Source organism: Symphalangus syndactylus, chromosome 18, assembly GCF_028878055.3.
Source record: "Symphalangus syndactylus isolate Jambi chromosome 18, NHGRI_mSymSyn1-v2.1_pri, whole genome shotgun sequence".
Classification (NCBI taxonomy): Eukaryota; Metazoa; Chordata; class Mammalia; order Primates; family Hylobatidae; genus Symphalangus; species Symphalangus syndactylus.
Window position 1 is genome coordinate 9,828,639 of NC_072440.2, and position 17,958 is coordinate 9,846,596.

General features: G+C 57.6%; 2 protein-coding genes across 10 annotated transcripts in view; both read left to right on the forward strand.

Moving 5' to 3' along the window:
* Positions 1 to 12,101, forward strand: part of MLC1 (modulator of VRAC current 1) — a 29,036-nt gene extending 16,935 nt beyond the window's left edge. For all 4 annotated transcript variants that reach the window (XM_063622501.1, XM_055252974.2, XM_055252976.2 and 1 more), the window contains 4 exons: positions 2,985 to 3,041; positions 4,762 to 4,884; positions 9,287 to 9,451; positions 11,504 to 12,101. In XM_063622501.1, coding sequence (XP_063478571.1) covers positions 2,985 to 3,041; positions 4,762 to 4,884; positions 9,287 to 9,451; positions 11,504 to 11,578 — 420 coding nt within the window. In that variant the 3' untranslated portion in view covers positions 11,579 to 12,101. The remainder of the gene's footprint in view (positions 1 to 2,984; positions 3,042 to 4,761; positions 4,885 to 9,286; positions 9,452 to 11,503) is intronic.
* Positions 12,102 to 14,830: 2,729 nt separating this feature from the next.
* Positions 14,831 to 17,958, forward strand: part of TTLL8 (tubulin tyrosine ligase like 8) — a 35,624-nt gene continuing 32,496 nt past the window's right edge. For all 6 annotated transcript variants that reach the window (XM_055253330.2, XM_055253332.2, XM_055253328.2 and 3 more), the window contains exons 1-2: positions 14,831 to 14,988; positions 16,375 to 16,479. In XM_055253330.2, coding sequence (XP_055109305.1) covers positions 16,413 to 16,479 — 67 coding nt within the window. In that variant the 5' untranslated portion in view covers positions 14,831 to 14,988; positions 16,375 to 16,412. The remainder of the gene's footprint in view (positions 14,989 to 16,374; positions 16,480 to 17,958) is intronic.

Consider the following 17,958-nt stretch of genomic DNA (forward strand, 5'->3'; position numbering starts at 1 on the left):
TCCCCGAGTTCAAGCAATTTGCCCACGTCAGCCTCCCAAGTAGCTGGCATTACAGGCGTGGACAACCACGCCCAGCTAATTTTTTGTATTTTTAGTAGAGACGGGGTTTTGCCATGTTGGCCAGGCTGGTCTTGAACTCCTGACCTCAAGTGATCTGCCTGCCTTGGCCCCCAAAAGTGCTGGGATTACAGGTGTGTTCCCTCAGAACAGTGAGTCTAGAGCAACCCCTCCACACCCCAGATCCCCTCACAGCCTGTGGCCCACCCGGGGCCACCGCCCACCTGCCTCTGGACGCAGACCCCGCGCGGTTCTCAGCACCTTGCCGCGTAGTGGCCTGCACACCAGTGTTGACGGCCAGCCCCTGGTTTGTCTCATGCTGTGTGGATTTTTAGATTTTGCCCCTGTCCTCTTATGTACATGAGCAGGAATGGTGAGCACCCAGCATCAGCTACAGGCTCCTCCTGGGCAGCAGTGGGGCTCTTCCTGAAGCTGCTGTGGCCCATGCATGCCTGCTGGGGAGCGGTATGGCCGGGTGGACTGCCGAGAAGGCCCACACCTGCCGGGTGGACACATCCCATTGGCAGCAGCTGTGGCTCAGCTCCCGGTGGGAGCGAGTAGGCTCAGAGCAATGACCCCAGGACACCAGTTCCCGACCTAGTGGGCTGCTGAGGAGCTCAGAGAGGGAAAGAGACCCAGGCAGGACCAAGCTGGGATGGAGCCACACCTCCAGAAGGGGCAGGACTGGGGCCAGCTACTGAGACAGAGAACTCACATGGGTGCCCACCCAAGCGGGTCTGTGACAGAGAGAATGACGCCTGCAGGTGTGCACAACCGACCCTGGGGTCTGAAACGCAGGGATTACATCCCGAAGCTGAGGGAAGATGGAGACCACATACCTCCAAAAAGTTGAGAATGAAAGGCACTCGCCCTGCCCCCTTCCCTGTCCCTGCAGTCAGCCCTTATCACACAGGCCCCTCCCATCCCGCAGACCCCTCCTGCCCCGGGGGTGGCTCTGCTCTCTCCATCTTCCCCGAGAGCACCCTATGCCCATCAGGTGCTGCCTCCTGGGCGCCCCTAAATCTACCCATACTCCCAACCCTCTCTTCAGGGCAGGAGACCCCAGGAGGAGGGGAGAGCGCTGAGGTGCGCGTGGTGGGGGAGCCAGCTCCACCTGCCTGAGTCTGGCCTGGGTGCGGCAGAGGGGCCCAGGGCCTGCACCATGGGCTGGAGGCAGGTGCTCGGGGCTGGAGTTGGGGGCTGGGCTGCAGGCCTGGACCCTTCCAGGGCAGGGCCCTTGATTGAGCTGCCCCAGCCCCTGTGGCTGAGCTTCCTGGCCCTCTAGGGCAGGGGCTGGAGTGGCCATGCTGGGTGAACAGGGAAACTCCCGTCCTCCCATGGCTCACTGGGGCCCTGAATAGGCCACCCTGAAGCCACCATCCCTTCCTGTGCCCTCACTGCTGCTTACAACTAGAAGCCCCTTTCAGAAGCACCAAGCCCAGGAGAGACCCCTGTGTTGACACCTCAGCCTCCCTGGCCAGGGCCACACCCACCTCTGCAGCTGGCTTGGGGCCCTTGCACTGGCAGCCCCTCAGCTCCCCAGTCTTCTCCCTGCTGCCCAGGCTCCCCTGCTCGGAGCCCATCTCTGTCCTGCCCAACCTCTCTCCACAGCCCCTGGCTGATGCAGCCCCCTCCCCAGCAGGCCGGGCTGGGGTGCTGGCACGTGCAGGCACCTGGACACCTTCGGGGGGATAAAGAGGATGAAGAGCATGAGTCCTCCCCCTGCCCACATTGTGCGGAACTAAGGCAGGCTCCTCACAATAAGTGGGAAAAGGGCATTTCTTGGTTATAAAAAGGAAGAGGTGCCCATCCAACAGAGGAACCTGCAGATCCCCCCAACCCAGTGAGTCAAGTCAGTGTCATCAGGAAGGGGCAGTCCACACCCTGGGGCACTGCAGAGTCTCCTCCGAGGCTCCCCAAGGCTCATCGTGAAGGAATCCTGTCCCACACGGAGGCCCGACTGCAGCTGATGGGCTGCATCCCCCAGAAGCATCCAGGTAACGGAGGTGACAGAGGCTGAGGGACTCCCCGAATAACAGAGACCCACAAGGAGACTACGAGTGCAATGGCAGACTGAATCCGGATGAGGAGCAAACAAACAGACAGCTCTAGAAATAACATGACCAGGGCCAGGTGCGGTGGCTCATGCCTGTAATCCCCGCACTTTGGGAGGCCGAGGCGGGCAGATCACCTGGGGTCAGGAGTTCGAGACCAGCCTGGTTAACATGGTGAAACCCTGTCTCTAGTAAAAATACAAAAATTAGCCGGGTGTGGTGGTGGGTACCTATAATCCCAGCTACTCAGGAGGCTTGAACCTGGGAGGCGGAGGTTGCAGTGAGTTGAGATTGCGCCACCGCACTCCAGCCTGGGTGACAGAGCAAGACTCCATCTAAAAAAAAAAAAAGGAGAAAGAAAAATTAAAAAATTTTAAAAAAAGAACATGATGAGGACAACCGGGAGAATCTGGGCATGGACCACATTGGCGCCACGTGGAGTCTCTCAGGCGTGGTCCTGCTTTGGGTGTGTGCAAGAGTGTGTCCTGGGCTCTGCTAGCACTCTCAGGTGTTCAGGCGTCAGGCTGTCTGGGACAGCTGGAGAGAGCACAGATGTGAGTGTCAAGGACTCTGGTGATTTTGGGGCCTCAGATGCCCCCTGCACTGCTCTTGCAGCTTTTCTACAGGCTTAAAATTTTAAACCAATGGTTGAGGAACAGAGAGCACAGAAAACCTCTGAGAGGCTACCCCTGCTTCCCTGCGGACACATCCCTGCCCCAGCTGCGCCCTTGGGCACCGCACCATCCCCCCCGCCCCCCACAGCAAGCCAGCCAGGCAGCCTGGATGGAGGGGTCCCTGGTGGGAGAGCACACATTTCGAATTCGACTTCTTGGACTATTTCCTCTAAAATCTTTCTTTTTTCTTTTCTCTTAGTGCTTTCCAAGTGCCATTGCCAGTCATGTGACAGCAGAGTGTCCCAGCAAGTGTCTGGTGGGTGAACCCCTCACCCCTGGGTGCCAGAGACCCACTGAGCGGGGCCAGGGCCTGGCCCAGCCCTCCCTTGGTGCCATGTGACCAGGCTCCAGCCCGAGAGAGTGCAGTGACTGGGCTGCAGGGCCTGCGGAATGAGGAAGGTGGGGGTTGTGGGAGGCGGAGGCTGGCCCGCCCAGCAGGGACTGTTCCCAGGGACAGGCAGACCTGAGCAAGGTGGTGTAGACGCTGGAAGCGCTGTCTGTGCCTAACCCATGGAAGGAGACCAGTGTCTGAGCATCATCTGTACCTCCTAAGGCTGGTCGATTGTTTTTTGTTTTTGTTTTTTATTTTTTTGTTTTGTTGTTGTTGTTTTTTTTTTTTTTGAGACGCAGTCTCGCTCTTGTCCTCCAAGCTGGAGTGCAACGGCACGATCTTGGCTCACTGCAGCCTTCACCTCCCAGGTTCAAGCGATTCTCTTGCCTCAGCCTCCCGAGTAGCTGGGATTATAGGCGCCTGCCACCACACCCGGCTAATTTTTGTATTTTCAGTAGAGACGGGGTTTCACCATGTTGGCCAGGCTGCTCTCGAACTCCTGACCTCAGGTGATCCACCTGCCTAGGCCTCCCAAAGTGCTGGGATTACAGGTGTGAGCCACCATGCCCGGCCGAAACTGCCACAAACTGGCAGCGGTGGGATACGAACTGGTTAATGACTGCTGCCAAAATGTGGGCCCTGAGTGCTTTGCAAGGTGACTGCCCACGCTTGGCATGAGTGAAGGCTGTCTCTGAGACTTGATGGGTCAAACAGGAAGATTTGGGATGGGTTAAAAGGACAGACTTCAGAGCAGTGAAGGAGGTGACCCATGCGGAAGGGCTATTATTTCAAGAGTGGAGAATTGCAGGTAAATGTTTTTTGTTTCTTGGTTTTGTTTGTTTGAGATAGAGTCTTGCTCTGTCACCCAGGCTGGAGTGCAGTGGTGCGATCTCAGCTCATTGTAACCTCTGCCTCCCAGGTTCAAGCGATTCTCCTGCCTCAGCCTCCCAAGTAGTTAGGACTACAGGCATGCGCCACAACGCCCAGTTAGTTTTTGTATTTTTAGTAGAGATAGGGGTTTCACCATGTTGGCCAGGCTGGTCTCGAACTCGTGACCTCGAACTCGTGACCTCAGGTGATCCGCCCTCCTCAGCCTCCCAAAGTGCCGGGATTACAGATGTGAGCCACCGTGCCTAGATGGTAAATATTTCAAAACTTGTGGCACTGCGCTGTGAATGAAAAGGCAGGCTGGTCGCGCTTGTAATCTCAGCACTTTGGGAAGCCAAGGTGGGTGGATCACAAGGTCAGGAGTTGAAGACCAGCCTGACAATATGATGAAACCCTGTCTCTACTAAAAATACAAAACAATTAGCCAGGTGTGGTGGTGGGCGCCTGTAATCCCAGCTACTCGGGAGGCTGAGGCAGGAGAATGGCTTGAACCTGGGAGGCGGAGGTTGCAGTGAGCCGAGATCGTGCCACTGCACTCCAGCCTGGCGACAGAGTGAGACTTGGCTCAAAAAAGAAAAAAAAAAAAAAAAAAAAAAGAAAAGGCAGAGGTGTCAGCAGGAGCCATGCAGGGAACCAGCTTGGGACTATGCCGGTGAGTGCCCGGCCATCCCCCACCCCACCCCAGCCCTGGCCATGCTCCCTGTCCTGGGCTCCCAGGCTCGGGGGCGTGGCCCTGCAACCCGTGCTTTTTTTCCAGGTGGAGGTCCTGATTGCCATAAGCAGCCTCACGTCTCCGCTGCTGTTCACAGCCTCTGGATATCTGTCATTCAGCATCATGAGAATTGTGGAGATGTTTAAAGATTACCCACCATCCATAAAAGTGAGTTGTATTTTATTTCGGAGCCCTCCAGACATGCGGTGCTCTGGTGGTGGCCTGGCCCTTGCTGGCTTTGCCTAGGACTCTGGGGACGCCGGCTTCAGGGACAGCTCCAGGCGGGGCCTCCTCCGCTGTTCCTGGGCATCGGTGAACGTGCTCCCCACTGCCAGCCTGGCCCCAGGGCTTCGGGGCCTCGATTCCGCCCTGCATCTGGGGCCACCACCTGCTTCACAGGGACCTGGGACCCCCTGTGTCCCTGAGCCCATTTTAGAATCTGTCCTGGGTTTATGAGACATGCTTTTCGGATTTGCATCAGAACTGCATTGAGTTTAATGGGTGAATTTAAGGAGAATTCAAAGTCCTGTTACTTTGAGCTGGCCCAGTAGGAGCTTATCTCCAACATGACTTCTAAGGCTCAGGCACGTGTAGCTAGATGTATTTCTTAGATACCTAGTGTTTTTTTTTTTTTTTTCCCAGTATAAATGGTTTTGCCACCCAAATCATTAGAAGACCTGTATTCAAGCTGTTTGCTCCAGGTCAACATACCTGTGCTGATGGGGGATGGAGTCACTGGTGGGGGATGGAGTCACTGTCTGATGGGGGATGGAGTCACTGATGGGGGATGGAGTCACTGATGGGGGATGGGGTCACTGATGGGGGATGGAGTCACTGATGGGGGATGGAGCCACTGTCTGATGGGGGATGGAGTCACTGTCTGATGGGGGATGGAGTCACTGATGGGGGATGGGGTCACTGATGGGGGATGGAGTCACTGATGGGGGATGGAGCCACTGTCTGATGGGGGATGGGGTCACTGTCTGATGGGGGATGGGGTCACTGTCTGATGGGGGATGGGGTCACTGTCTGATGGGGGATGGAGTCACTGATGGGGGATGGAGTCACTGATGGGGGATGGGGTCACTGTCTGATGGGGGATGGGGTCACTGATGGGGGATGGAGTCACTGTCTGATGGGGGATGGGGTCACTGTCTGATGGGGGATGGAGTCACTGTCTGATGGGGGATGGAGTCACTGATGGGGGATGGAGTCACTGATGGGGGATGGAGTCACTGATGGGGGATGGAGTCACTGTCTGATGGGGGATGGAGTCACTGATGGGGGATGGAGTCACTGATGGGGGATGGAGTCACTGTCTGATGGGGGATGGAGTCACTGTCTGATGGGGGATGGAGTCACTGATGGGGGATGGAGTCACTGTCTGATGGGGGATGGGGTCACTGTCTGATGGGGGATGGAGTCACTGATGGGGGATGGGGTCACTGTCTGATGGGGGATGGAGTCACTGTCTGATGGGGGATGGAGTCACTGTCTGATGGGGGATGGAGTCACTGTCTGATGGGGGATGGAGTCACTGATGGGGGATGGAGTCACTGTCTGATGGGGGATGGAGTCACTGATGGGGGATGGAGTCACTGTCTGATGGGGGATGGGGTCACTGTCTGATGGGGGATGGGGTCACTGTCTGATGGGGGATGGAGTCACTGTCTGATGGGGGATAGCGTCCTCGGCCTCCCACAGGTGCTGGGATTACAGGAGTGAGCTACAACACCCGGCCCAAGGTTTTTTCTTCACTTCTCTGGTGTTTGCTTCGCCCACTCCTACTCCAAATATTTTGTTTCCTGTGACATTTAATGTATCTGCTACTTCATGTTGTCTTACAATATACATATAATTGTTCGCGATTACAAGAGACAATATTACCACCCAGGGGCCGTGTCCTGAGTGAGCCTGAGGCTTCCCTGTTGTGTTCGGCATGCATTCTGCTAGGAGGGGGCGGCCACACGCCAGCCAGCGCAGTCGGCCCCTTTCTGTGTGGGGTTATCCTCTGGGTTCAATGCCCCATTAAGTTTAATGGCCTCTGGTTGTATTCCATTTTAGGGCTTGGTGCTTTTTTTCTTTTTAAAATGGTATTTTTTGAATATATAAAATATTTATGTGGTTCAAAAGCCAAACTATAAAAGATGAGCTCAGAGAAGCTGTGGTCTCATGCCTGACTGACCTGCTCCTCTTACGAGCAACCAGATGATAATTTTTTTTCCTTTCTTACAAAATAGCTTGTATACTAGAATCGCTATTCTGTACCTTGCCTTTTTTTTTTTTTTTTTTAAGACAGAATGTCACTCTGTCTCCCAGGCTGGAGTGCAGTGACACAGTCTTGGCTCACTGCAACCTCTGCCTCCTGGGTTCAAGTGATTCTCCTTTCTCAGCCTCCGGAGCATCTGGGATTATAGGCATGCGCCACCACGCCTGGCTAATTTTTGTACTTTTAGCAGAGACAGGGTTTCACCATGTTGACCAGGCTGGTCTTGAACTCTTGACCTTAAGTGATCTGCCTGCCTCGGCCTCCCAAAGTGCTGGGATTACAGATGTGAGCCACCGTGCCCAGCCATGTACCTCGCTTTTTAATTATGTATTTACTTATTTTATTTTTCAGAGACAGGGTCTCATTCTGTCGCCCGGGCTGGTCATGAACTCCTGGGCTCAAGCGATCCGCCCACCTTGGCCTCCCAAAGTGGTGGGATGAGAGGCTCCCGCCACTGTGCCCGGCCCCTTGCTTGTTTTTTTAAACTTAATAATTTATCCTGGCGTTTTCTCGATACCCAATGGCATCAGAGCTCTTCTGAATTCCTTCATCGCTCCTGACTGCCTGGTCAACCCAGCCAGTCCCTAGTGATGGAAACTGAGTTATTCCAACCGTCTGCTACTGTAAATAACTCCTCCATGAACAACCTGCACGCATCTTCCTTTTGAATCCTCAGCGCATCTGTAGGATATCCAGCTAAGAGAGAGACTGCCGGGTCGAGGGTAGGTGCAGCCGTCATGCTGTTAAATCTCAGTGAACTCCTCAATGGGGGCCGTCCACCTTCCCTCCTGCCAATGGCGTGAAGGTGCTCACTTCTCCACAGCCCCCCACAGAGGGTGTCACGCTGGGGTTCGGTGACACGGGTGGGAGCACCTCCGTCTCAACGTGGGTGAGGACGAGGACCTCTTACGAAGCATGAGGGCGTCTGCATTGCTTTTTCAGTGGACTCTGCTCATGTCTACTGCCCATTTTCCGCTAACCCTGGTGCCTGGGGAGACCAGCTCCATCTGTGTTGGAGGATACAAACGGTGGTCTCAGCCTGGCGGCTATTTCTTATTCTGCTTGTTGTGATTTTTGTTATGTGAAAGCTATTTTTTAAAATAGTTAAATTGATTAATATTTTCCTTAATGGCTCTGGATTTTTTTTTTTTCTTGAGACTGAGGAAAGCGTAGGCTTTGCAATAAATGGTGTCTCAACAACTGAAGAGCAAAGACCACATGGGGCCCGTGCCTTTACCATCCTCCAGGGTAAACTCCAGCTGGAAACACAAGTACCAGACTTTCTAATAATGACTTAAAATCCAGACCGGGCGTAGTGGCACATGCCTGTAATCCCAGCACTTTGGGAGGCCAAAGCAGGCGGATCACCTGAGGTTAGGAGACCAGTCTGGCTAACATGGTGAAACCCCATCTCTACTAAAACTACGAAAATTAGCTGGGCGTGGTGGCAGGTACCTGTAATCCCAGCTACTGGCGAGGTTGAGGCAGGAGAATCACTTGAACCTGGGACGTAGAGGTTGCAGTGAGCCGAGATCGCGCCACTGCACTCCAGCCTGGGTGACAGAGGGAGACTCTGTCGCAAAAAAAAGTTTTACATTAACTTGAGAAGAGCTGTTCATTCTGTTTCTTCTCTTATTTTTTGTAGCAGTGACATTGGATAGATGTTTGGCTCTCTTGTGTGTTAACATTTAGTTGCTTTGTTTTTCTTGAGCCAACACTGGAAAGCTATCCACGGGCACAGAGGGTTTTGGGTGCTCTGTGGTCACTCTCTGGTCCCCTGCATCCGTGGCCGCTCCCTCCGTCCTCTTCCCTGCTGAGCTCACCGTGCTGCCTCCTGCCCCTTCCTTCCTAGCAGCTGGGGCCCAGGGGTGAGGCTGTTGGGGATCTGTGCCCCTGTCTCCTCTGCTCAGGATCCTGCGGACACAGAACGGTCAGTGCTTCTGCCTCCCGCGGACGGTCTCTCTGGCTCCGGGACCGAGCCTTGCGCGTGTTGGAGCAGGAGGGGTGGAGCGACTTGACCACTAGCAACCAGCACTGTCCGCAGGGCCTGGCAGTGGCTCAGTCACTTTTATTCCCGCACGTTGAACACAAGCTGATGGCATTTAAAGCAGAACTGACCTCATTACTTGAGCTAGAATGATTATCATCAGGTTGTTGAAACAACAATGTGTTTGGGTTACTGGGGTTCCGACTCGAGCCCTGGCACCTGCTCTTTGTGAAGGCCGCGGGCACGAGGGAGCTTTGGTCTCTTGGGCTGGAGGGCGGCTGGGCCACCCTGCTCACACCTCCGTCCGCCTGCAGCCATCCTACGACGTGCTCTTGCTGCTGCTGCTGCTGCTGCTCCTGCTGCAGGCCGGCCTCAACACGGGCACCGCCATCCAGTGCGTGCGCTTCAAGGTCAGCACAAGGCTGCAGGGCGCATCCTGGGACACCCAGAGCGGCCCGCAGGAGCGCCTGGCTGGGGAGGTGAGTGGCCTGCAGGGGGAGGGGGCGCTGGGGAGGTGAGTGGCCCACAGGGGGCCCAGCCAGGGAAGTGAGGAGACTGTGGGGTGGGGGGAAGCTGGGGAGGTGAGTAGCCCACAGGGGTGCCGAGCCGGGGAGGTGAGTGGCCTGCAGTGGGGGCGCTGGGGAGGTGAGTAGCCCACAGGGGTGCCGAGCCGGGGAGGTGACTGGCCTGCAGTGGGGGCGCTGGGGAGGTGAGTGGCCCACAGGAGCGCCCGCTGGGGAGGTGAGAGGCCTGCACTGGGGGCTCCTGTCCTGGTGAGGGCCTCCGAGGGCCACATGATGCAACCCTCGAAGATTCATTGTGCCACTTTGTATTTTTAAAAACACCCCAGAAAAACCCCGAAGAAGTAAAATGTCTTTTTGTTCTTCTTTTTTTTTTTTTTTTTTTTGAGAAGGAGTCTCACACTGTCACCCAGACTGGAGTGCAGTGGCGCGATCACGGCTCACCACAACCTCCGCTTCCTGGGTTCAAGCAATTCCCCTGCCTCAGCCTCCCGAGTAGCTGGGATTGCAGGTGCCCGTCACCAAGCCCGGCTAATTTTTCTATTTTTAGTAGAGATGGAGTTTCACTATGTTGGTTAGACTGGTCTCGAACTCCTGACCTCGTGATCCACCTGCCTCGGCCTCCCAAAGTGCTGGAATTACAGGCGTGAGCCACCGTGCCTGGCCATAAAATGTCTTTTAAAAATACAAACACAAAGCCTAGGTAAACCCAGACCCATCCCTGGGAAATATTCTGGACTTAATGCTTTCAGATTTGCTCTTAGAGACACAGAAGAGGGCTTTGTGAGGACTGCCACAGGCCCTGAAGTTTCCTTCCCTGGTCTCTGGTGGGGACGCAATTCTGCAGGGAAGGCAATGCCCACCCAGCCTGGCACGCGGGGCTCCGTAAAGCTGGGGTGTCAACAACTTCTGGCTGTCACCACCTGAACAATGTTCCCCCCGGGCCCTGCCTACTGTCTCGCTGCCCCCACAACTGAAAGGCAGAGGCTCAGCGTCTTCCCCCCACCAAGCTACAGGTCCTGGCGGTGCTCCCCTGGGCAAACCTGCCTGCTGACCCTCAGGTGCAGTGACCACTAGGACTGTCACCTTGATGCCCAAACACCCGGGCAGCCACTCAGCGGGGCTCTGAGTCCTGCCCCACCTCTAGGCCACCCTGGGCGGACCGGCCGCTGCTCTTGCCCTGCACACCCTGCCCTCCTGTGTTCGGCACACCACTGGCCTCAGAACCTTGGTGCAGAGCCTCCAGTGCCCGCTAAGTCCCGGAGGATGCTCTCTTGCCCTTGGCTCATTTCTCAGCCGACCCCGTCGCCCCCACCCTCCACCCTCCCTACTGCTGTTCCCTTAACCTGCCTCCTCAGCTGCTTTGCTGCTGTTTTTCTTGGCTGTGGTCAGTCTCCCTGCTAGGACGGCAGTCCCTGGGCCTGAAATGAGACCCGCCTGGGTTTCTGTTGTGACTGGCAAGGCCCAGAGACAGACGCATGAGATGCTCTCCCTGGATCCCAGAACTGCTGGTCTCAGGGGCTCAGAGTGGACGGCTGGGGCTCTGGGTGGGCGGCTGGGGCTCAGGGTGGATGGCTGGGGCTCAGAGTGGGCAGTTGGGGCTCAGAGTGGGCAGCTGGGGCTGGCACTGTCCTCCCCTTTGCCTGGAGGCACCTGGTCACCTCTGCCTTAAGTGTTTTCTTCCTCGGCCGTCAGGCACATGCCCACCCTTGGGCGGCCTCCCCCCACTCCCCGCCCCAGAGCCAGGGCAAGGGGCCGAGTGAAGGACTGCTCCATCCCAGGCTCTGTAGAGACCGTGTGTGCGGGGACGCAGGCGTTTGTGGGACAGTGAGGGAGTGAAGGCCTTTATCTCTTTCCATAGAGGCCCAGGGGTTAGTTCCCCCACTTCCTACACATTCGAAGAAAACTTCTGAATGCTGGCTGCTCGCTGCCTGTGGCCGAGTGGAGTGTCCCCCTTCCCGCCGCACAGGTGGCCCTGGTGAAGTAACACCTTTCCTGTCTCGGTTGCAGGTGGCCAGGAGCCCCCTGAAGGAGTTTGACAAGGAGAAAGCCTGGAGAGCCGTCGTGGTGCAAATGGCTCAGTGACCCCCAGACGCGGAAACCGGGTGGCAGTGCCCAGCCTGGCCCCAAGCACGGAAACGCACAACCCCTAATCGCCCTGAGCTACTGCTTCTAACACCTCTTTTCCCTTGTGTGAGGGCAAACCAGGCTGCAGGTGGGGTTTTCACTTCCTAGGGTAGTTCAATTTTAAAATAGGCCACTGTTGGCTAGTCTGTGCCTCAGTCAGCTCAGTCAGCTCCGAGTGGCTCCCGTGTCCTAACAGCAGGAGCATGGCTGCAACTTTCCAGGCCGAGGAAGGGCCCCCAGCTCCGCCTCGAGAGCCCCACCCCTGAGCTGGCCCCAGCTCCTCTTCCTGCCTCTCTCATGGCTTGGGCTGGAGTGGGCTCTCTGGACCTGACCGGGAGCCAGACTGTGGGTCCCTGCGTCTCCTGCCCACTCTGACCTGGCTTCCTCCCTCCACACGTCGGGTCTATCCCGGGTGCCCAGTCAGCCCAGTGGGATCTTATCCACTTCCCTGCGAGGTGCACCTGCCCCAGGCTCAGCCTGCTCAGCGGCTCTTCCTGGACAGTGAGAGCAGGGCTGGGCGCCTCTGTCCTGGCCCAGGAGCCGTGGGAGCCCCTCCTCCAGAGCCCAGGCACAAGTGACACAGGCTGCCGCTGCTCTCCCAGGTGAAATCCACACCAGTCCACGCCGGGTCGCCCGCCCTGTCTTCCTACTTAGACCCAGCCATTCTAGAGGGATCTGCCGCCACACTGGCCGGCCCACGTCCTGGCCGCGGCCCACGTCCCGGGCACTGTCATGCCCAGCTTGGAGTGCCATGTGGCCACTGCCCACGTCCCAGGCACTGTCATGCCCAGCTTGGAGTGCCACGTGGCCGCTGCTGTGACAGGCAGTGTTCTTGGGGGTGGGGCTGCATCTAAGGCTTTGTAAAGGGGCTGGACTACGTCTCCCTGGCCCCAGTGACCAGGGGAAGCTGAGCCCCTCCCTCCTGTGTTTGCTCCCATTACTCAAAATGCAGGACAGGTCAGGTCAGAGCCCAGGAATTCTCACAGGTTCACCCAGCCCCCTCTACCTCCTAGCAAGTACTTTGTCTTGACCCTCACTGAGAAGGCCCCAGGGCCAGCGGTTTTCTTCATCTCTGCTGTTTTAGGGTCTTAGGGTACAGCCCAGGTGGTCACTGCCCACCTGCCAGGCTGCAGGGACAGTTGGGTGTGAGAATAACACTGGCTTTGGGCAGTGCCATGGCCAGGAGTGGGTTTCCCTGCATCTCCTCATCCCGAGGGCACCTGGGTCCTCCCAGCTGACACGGCAGTAAACCCGCAGTGAGTTGGGGCGACTGTGAAACTGGGCATGCTGTTATTTTGGTAATTACTTTCCAGCAGGTGTTTTCCTTCACAGTGGTTTTGTTTCTTTCCTTCTGATCTGAGAAGACATGAACATTTTCTCTTTACTGCCGTGGGGTGTATTGACTGGTCCCCCATGGGCTGCTGGAAGGGCCCGGAGATGCATTCTGTGGCCCGGGGCCGTCAGGATCAAAGAACCAGGAGGCCTGGGAGATGCAGCTGGATGGGGCGGCCTGCAGACCCTGCCAGGGGGTTTGAGGACCCTCCCAGGTTTCTCACTGCGGAACAGGAGTGACTCTGGCTGCCAAGATACCTTCATGGTGTTGATGACAAGTGGAATCATTATTTTCAACCATTCAAGGGGGGGATGCAGGCAAGACACCTCCCCAGCTGCTCTGAGAGGGGACAAGCCAGGCCCTCTCTGCAGTCCTCGGCAGCTCTGGAAGGACAGAGTCAGGGGCCCGGCAAACGCTTTGGCTGCGGCCCCAAACAAGCGCCACTGTGGGAGAGGAGAGGCCGCTTTCACTGGCACCGGATGCAGACCCCACCCTGTCTGTAGGCCACCCCCACCTCCCTGCAGCTTTGAGGCTGGTGGGGTCTGCTCCTGGGAATGGGGTGGGAGCCACAGGGACAGCACAGGGCGGGCTGATGTCTTCTTGGGGGCAGACCAGAGAGCTCAAGTTTCAGAGCCAGAATTAGGCACTTGGAGCGTTTTTCCTAGCTTGCACTTTCATATTTTCTTATTTTAGAGCGCTTAAAAAATCCGGACAAATGGGGTTTAAAAGAACTGTCTCTTTCAATCTACATCTTTGTTTAATACGCTTGAGCAATAAACGCTGACTTGTAGACGTGGCTGTGGCTATTTAATACTGGGTCTCAGCAGGGTCAGCTCACTCAGATCTGAAAACATCGGGACACAGGGAGGAGGGGCGGGTGGAGGGAGGGCCAGCTTTTCACTCACCGATTTGTGTAACCCCTAGAGGCCAGTACTGGGGGCTGGTGAGAGCCCAGTGGCCTTCCCCGGGGAAGAGGGAGGGAGCTGGAAAGGAACCACCCCCGCCAGGGGACGCCCCCACTCGCCCCCTTCAAGTCCCCCACCAGCCCCTTCAGAGTCGGGGCAGAACCTTCCTTTTGGGCTATCTTGGGAAGTTACATGCAAAATAAAGTTGATTTAAAACCAAATAAAGACATCTAGGCTTTGGAAAGTTGCCATGAGTGAGGGTCCTGGTGGGGCGGGTGTGTCTTTCCTACCCCCACCCCGAGGTGCCAGATCACACATGAGCTTCCCTGGCGGGGTGATGGGGGAGTGGGGTGATCTGCTGGGTGGGGGGGAAAGGACAGGGGCCGTGTGGACCTGGGTGGGCTCAGAACCCCCCGGGGGGCAGCGGCGTGGGACCCCACGAGTGGTTCTGCGGACACCAAGGCCCTCCCAGGTTCCACCGCAGGACAGGGGCGCTGCTGCGGTCACCCCGTCGCCCCAAACCGTCAGGACCCGCAGCGCGTAGCCCGTGAGGAGCCCAGCGCCCGCGGCCTCCTCACCCGGCCGCTCCAGCCTCGCGTCGGGGAAGGGCCCAGGGAGGGAGGGCGGCGCGAGGGCCCCGGGGAGGGCGAGAAGGCCCCGCGGGCCTGGGGGGCCTGAGGGGGAGGGGCAGGATGTGACCCGCGGGTCTTTGTGACCTGGTGGGGGATTGAGTGTGACCTCCACAGGGGGGCGCGGGGCCGCAGCGCGTGACCTGGGGCTACACTCGGGCCCTCCCTCTGCGGACACCATGGCGCGCACCGTCCCGCGCCGCGGACCCCGCAGCCACGCCTGCTCCGACAGCAGCCCGGGACCCGGACCCCAACCCGGGCCCAGCCCAACAGCCGACGACAGCTGCCCGTCGGGGCCCGCGCCCTCCGCACGCCGCAGCCCCCCGCGCCCCCGCGCCCCCCGCCGCCCGCGCAGCCCCACGCCTCGGGGCCGCCGCCGCTGCACAGCCCCAGGCCCCGGGCCCAGCAGCCGCCGCACCGGGGGTGCACAATGCGCGTGGCCGCCCCAGCACGTTGCCCCAGGCAACCCCAGGACGCCGCGAGCCACTGACCCGGTCCCCGGTGAGCACGACCCCCGACGGCGGAACCCCAGGCCCATCTGCGCTTCCGATCCCAGACAGGACCGCTCCTCCCCATCTGCCTTTGGAACCCCAGACCCGCCTCCCACACACCGAAACCCAGGCCTACCCGCTCCCCGCCTCTGGCCTCCGAATTCTAGACCCCTTACCCTAGGAATCCCAGACCCTCCTCTCTCAGAACCACAGAACTCCCCCACGAAACCTGCCCAACTCTAGCCACCGGCCCACCCTGGAAAGCCCAGAGCTGTTCTCCCCACCTTCCCCCATCTTCTGGGAACTCCACAACTGTCCACTCCCCTCTGCCTTCAGAACCCCATACCTCTCCTCATTAACCTAGACCTCCCTCTCGACCTAGACCTGATGCCCAATTGAGACCTGATGCCCACAACCCAGACCTGACCCCCAACCCAGACCTGCCGCTCAACCCAGACCTGACCCCAGCCCAGTCCTGACCCCCAAACCCAGACCTGACCCCCAACCCCAGACCTGACCCCAACCCAGACCTGACCCACAACCCAGACCTGACCCCAACCCAGACCTGACCCCCAAACCCAGACCTGACCCCAACCCAGACCTGACCCACAACCCAGACCTGACCCCAACCCAGACCTGACCCCAACCCAGACCTGACCCCCAACCCCAGACCTGACCCCCAAACCCAGACCTGATCCCCAACCCCAGACCTGACCCCCAACCCCAGACCTGACCCCCAACCCCAGACCTGACCCCCAAACCCAGACCTGATCCCCAACCCCAGGCCTGACCCCCAACCCCAGACCTGATCCCCAACCCCAGACCTGACCCCCAAACCCAGACCTGATCCCCAACCCCAGACCTGATCCCCAAACCCAGACCTGATCCCCAACCCCAGACCTGACCCCCAATCCCAGACCTGATCCCCAAACCCAGACCTGACTCACAACCCAGACCTGACCCCCAAACCCAGCTGACCCACAATTGGGACTTGATCCCCAACCCAAACCTGATCCCCCAACCCCAGACCTGACCCCCAACCTAGACCTGACCCCCAAACCCAGACCTGACCCACAACCGAGACTTGATCCCCAACCCAAACCTGATCCCCCAACCCAGACTTGACCCCCGACCCTAGACCTGACCCACATCTCAGACCTGACCCACAACCCCACACCTGACCCCACAACCCAGACCTGACCCCACTCCAGACCTGACCCCAACCCAGACCTGACTCCCAACCCAGACCTGACCCCCACTCCAGACCTGACCCCCAACCCCAGACCTGACTCCCAACCCCAGACCTGACCCTCAGCTTGGGCCTCAGAACCCTCCCCATCCCCAGAGCCCCCCACACCCTCCTGGTTTCCCGTAACCACCACACCCTCTCCTCCAGGGGCCAGAGGAGCAAAGGGCGAGCTATTGGAGGCCAGCATGGAGCCAGAGAGGAAGGGGCTCTCGTTGGCTTCTTCTTCGGATGCAGACGGGAGAGAAGAAAATAGTGGGTATCGTGTATTGCCTGTGTGCCAGCCACTCGCCCAGAGTGGTCCTGCAGCTCCCAGGCTCAGAGGCAGTGCTGGCTGCAGCCTGCTGCCAGGAAATCAGGGACTCTGGGGGCAGGCACTTCACTGAGCTGCAGAACCAGGCGCCTTCTCTTGGACAGTCCAGGCAGAGGACCCCAGGGGTGTTGGGGGGCACTGGCTCCTGCCTCCTGTACCCTGATCCCACTGGCCAGCTTCATGGGAAACTGGGAAATTAAACGTGTGGGTGTGAAGGGCTCTCCTGGCGGGTCGTGGGGGCGCTGCACTCGCCTCTCTCTTCCTTCCTGCCCTTGCCCTCTTCAGACTCGTCTTCGTTGCATGGGTACATGCTCCCTAGGAGTCAATGGCTGGGTTACAGGGCAGGTGCATACTTAGCTTTAGAAGGTCCCCCAACCATTTAAGGGCCGGATTGAGAGCTCCGGTGCCCCCCGTCCCTACCTGCAGTGGGTGTCCTCACTGCCATTTCGGGCACTCTGGGTTGTGTGGTTTTAATTTGCATTAAATTAAATCTCAGTGGTTTTAATTTGCATTTCCAGACAGCTCAAGGTGTTGAACTGTTTTTCATATGATTATTGGCCATTTGGAGCTCTTCCTTCTTGGAGTGCGGCTCCGGGACTGCAGGCAGCGGTTAAATCGCGCTGTGGCCTCATGGACTTGCAGGAATTCTCTGTATGTCCTGGATACACGCTCTTTGTAAGATGGATGTGGCCTTGTCAGTCACTTCATGCTTCCTTTTGATAGTCAGAACTACTTAATTTAATTTAATTTGATTTATGTTTTTTGAGACGGCGCTGGTGGGAGTGTAGCAGTGAGGATGACCGGAGGTCACTCTCATCATCGTCTTGGTTTTGGTGGGTCTTAGCCAGCTTCTTTACGGCAGCCTGTTTTATCAGCAGGGTCTTTATGACCTGTATCTTGTGCCGACCTCCTGTCTCATCCTGTGACTTAGAATGCCTTCACAATCTGGGAGTGCAGTCCCGTAGGTCTCAGCCTCATTTTATCCAGCCCCTATTCAAGATGAAGTCGCTCTGGTTCACACACCGCTGACACTTCTACCACCATTCCTTGGACCAATCTCCGGCCACACCCCCTCTCCCACAGCTCTGGTCTCCATCACTGTGGATGAATTTTGCTGGCTCATGGATGGCACCCCTCAGAATATGCCATTTCATGTCTGGCCTCATCAGATGCATATCTTTTTTTTTTTTTTTGAGACAGAGTTTCGCTCTTGTTGCCTGTGCTGGAGTGCAATGGCGCGATCTCGGCTCACCACAACCTCTGCCTCCCAGGTTCAAGCGATTCTCCTGCCTCAGCCTCCTGAGTAGCTGGGATTACAGGCATGAGCTACCACGCCTGGCTAATTTTTGTATTTTTAGTAGAGACAGGGTTTCGCCATGTTGGCCAGGCTGGTCTCGAACTCCTGGCCTCAGGTGATCCAC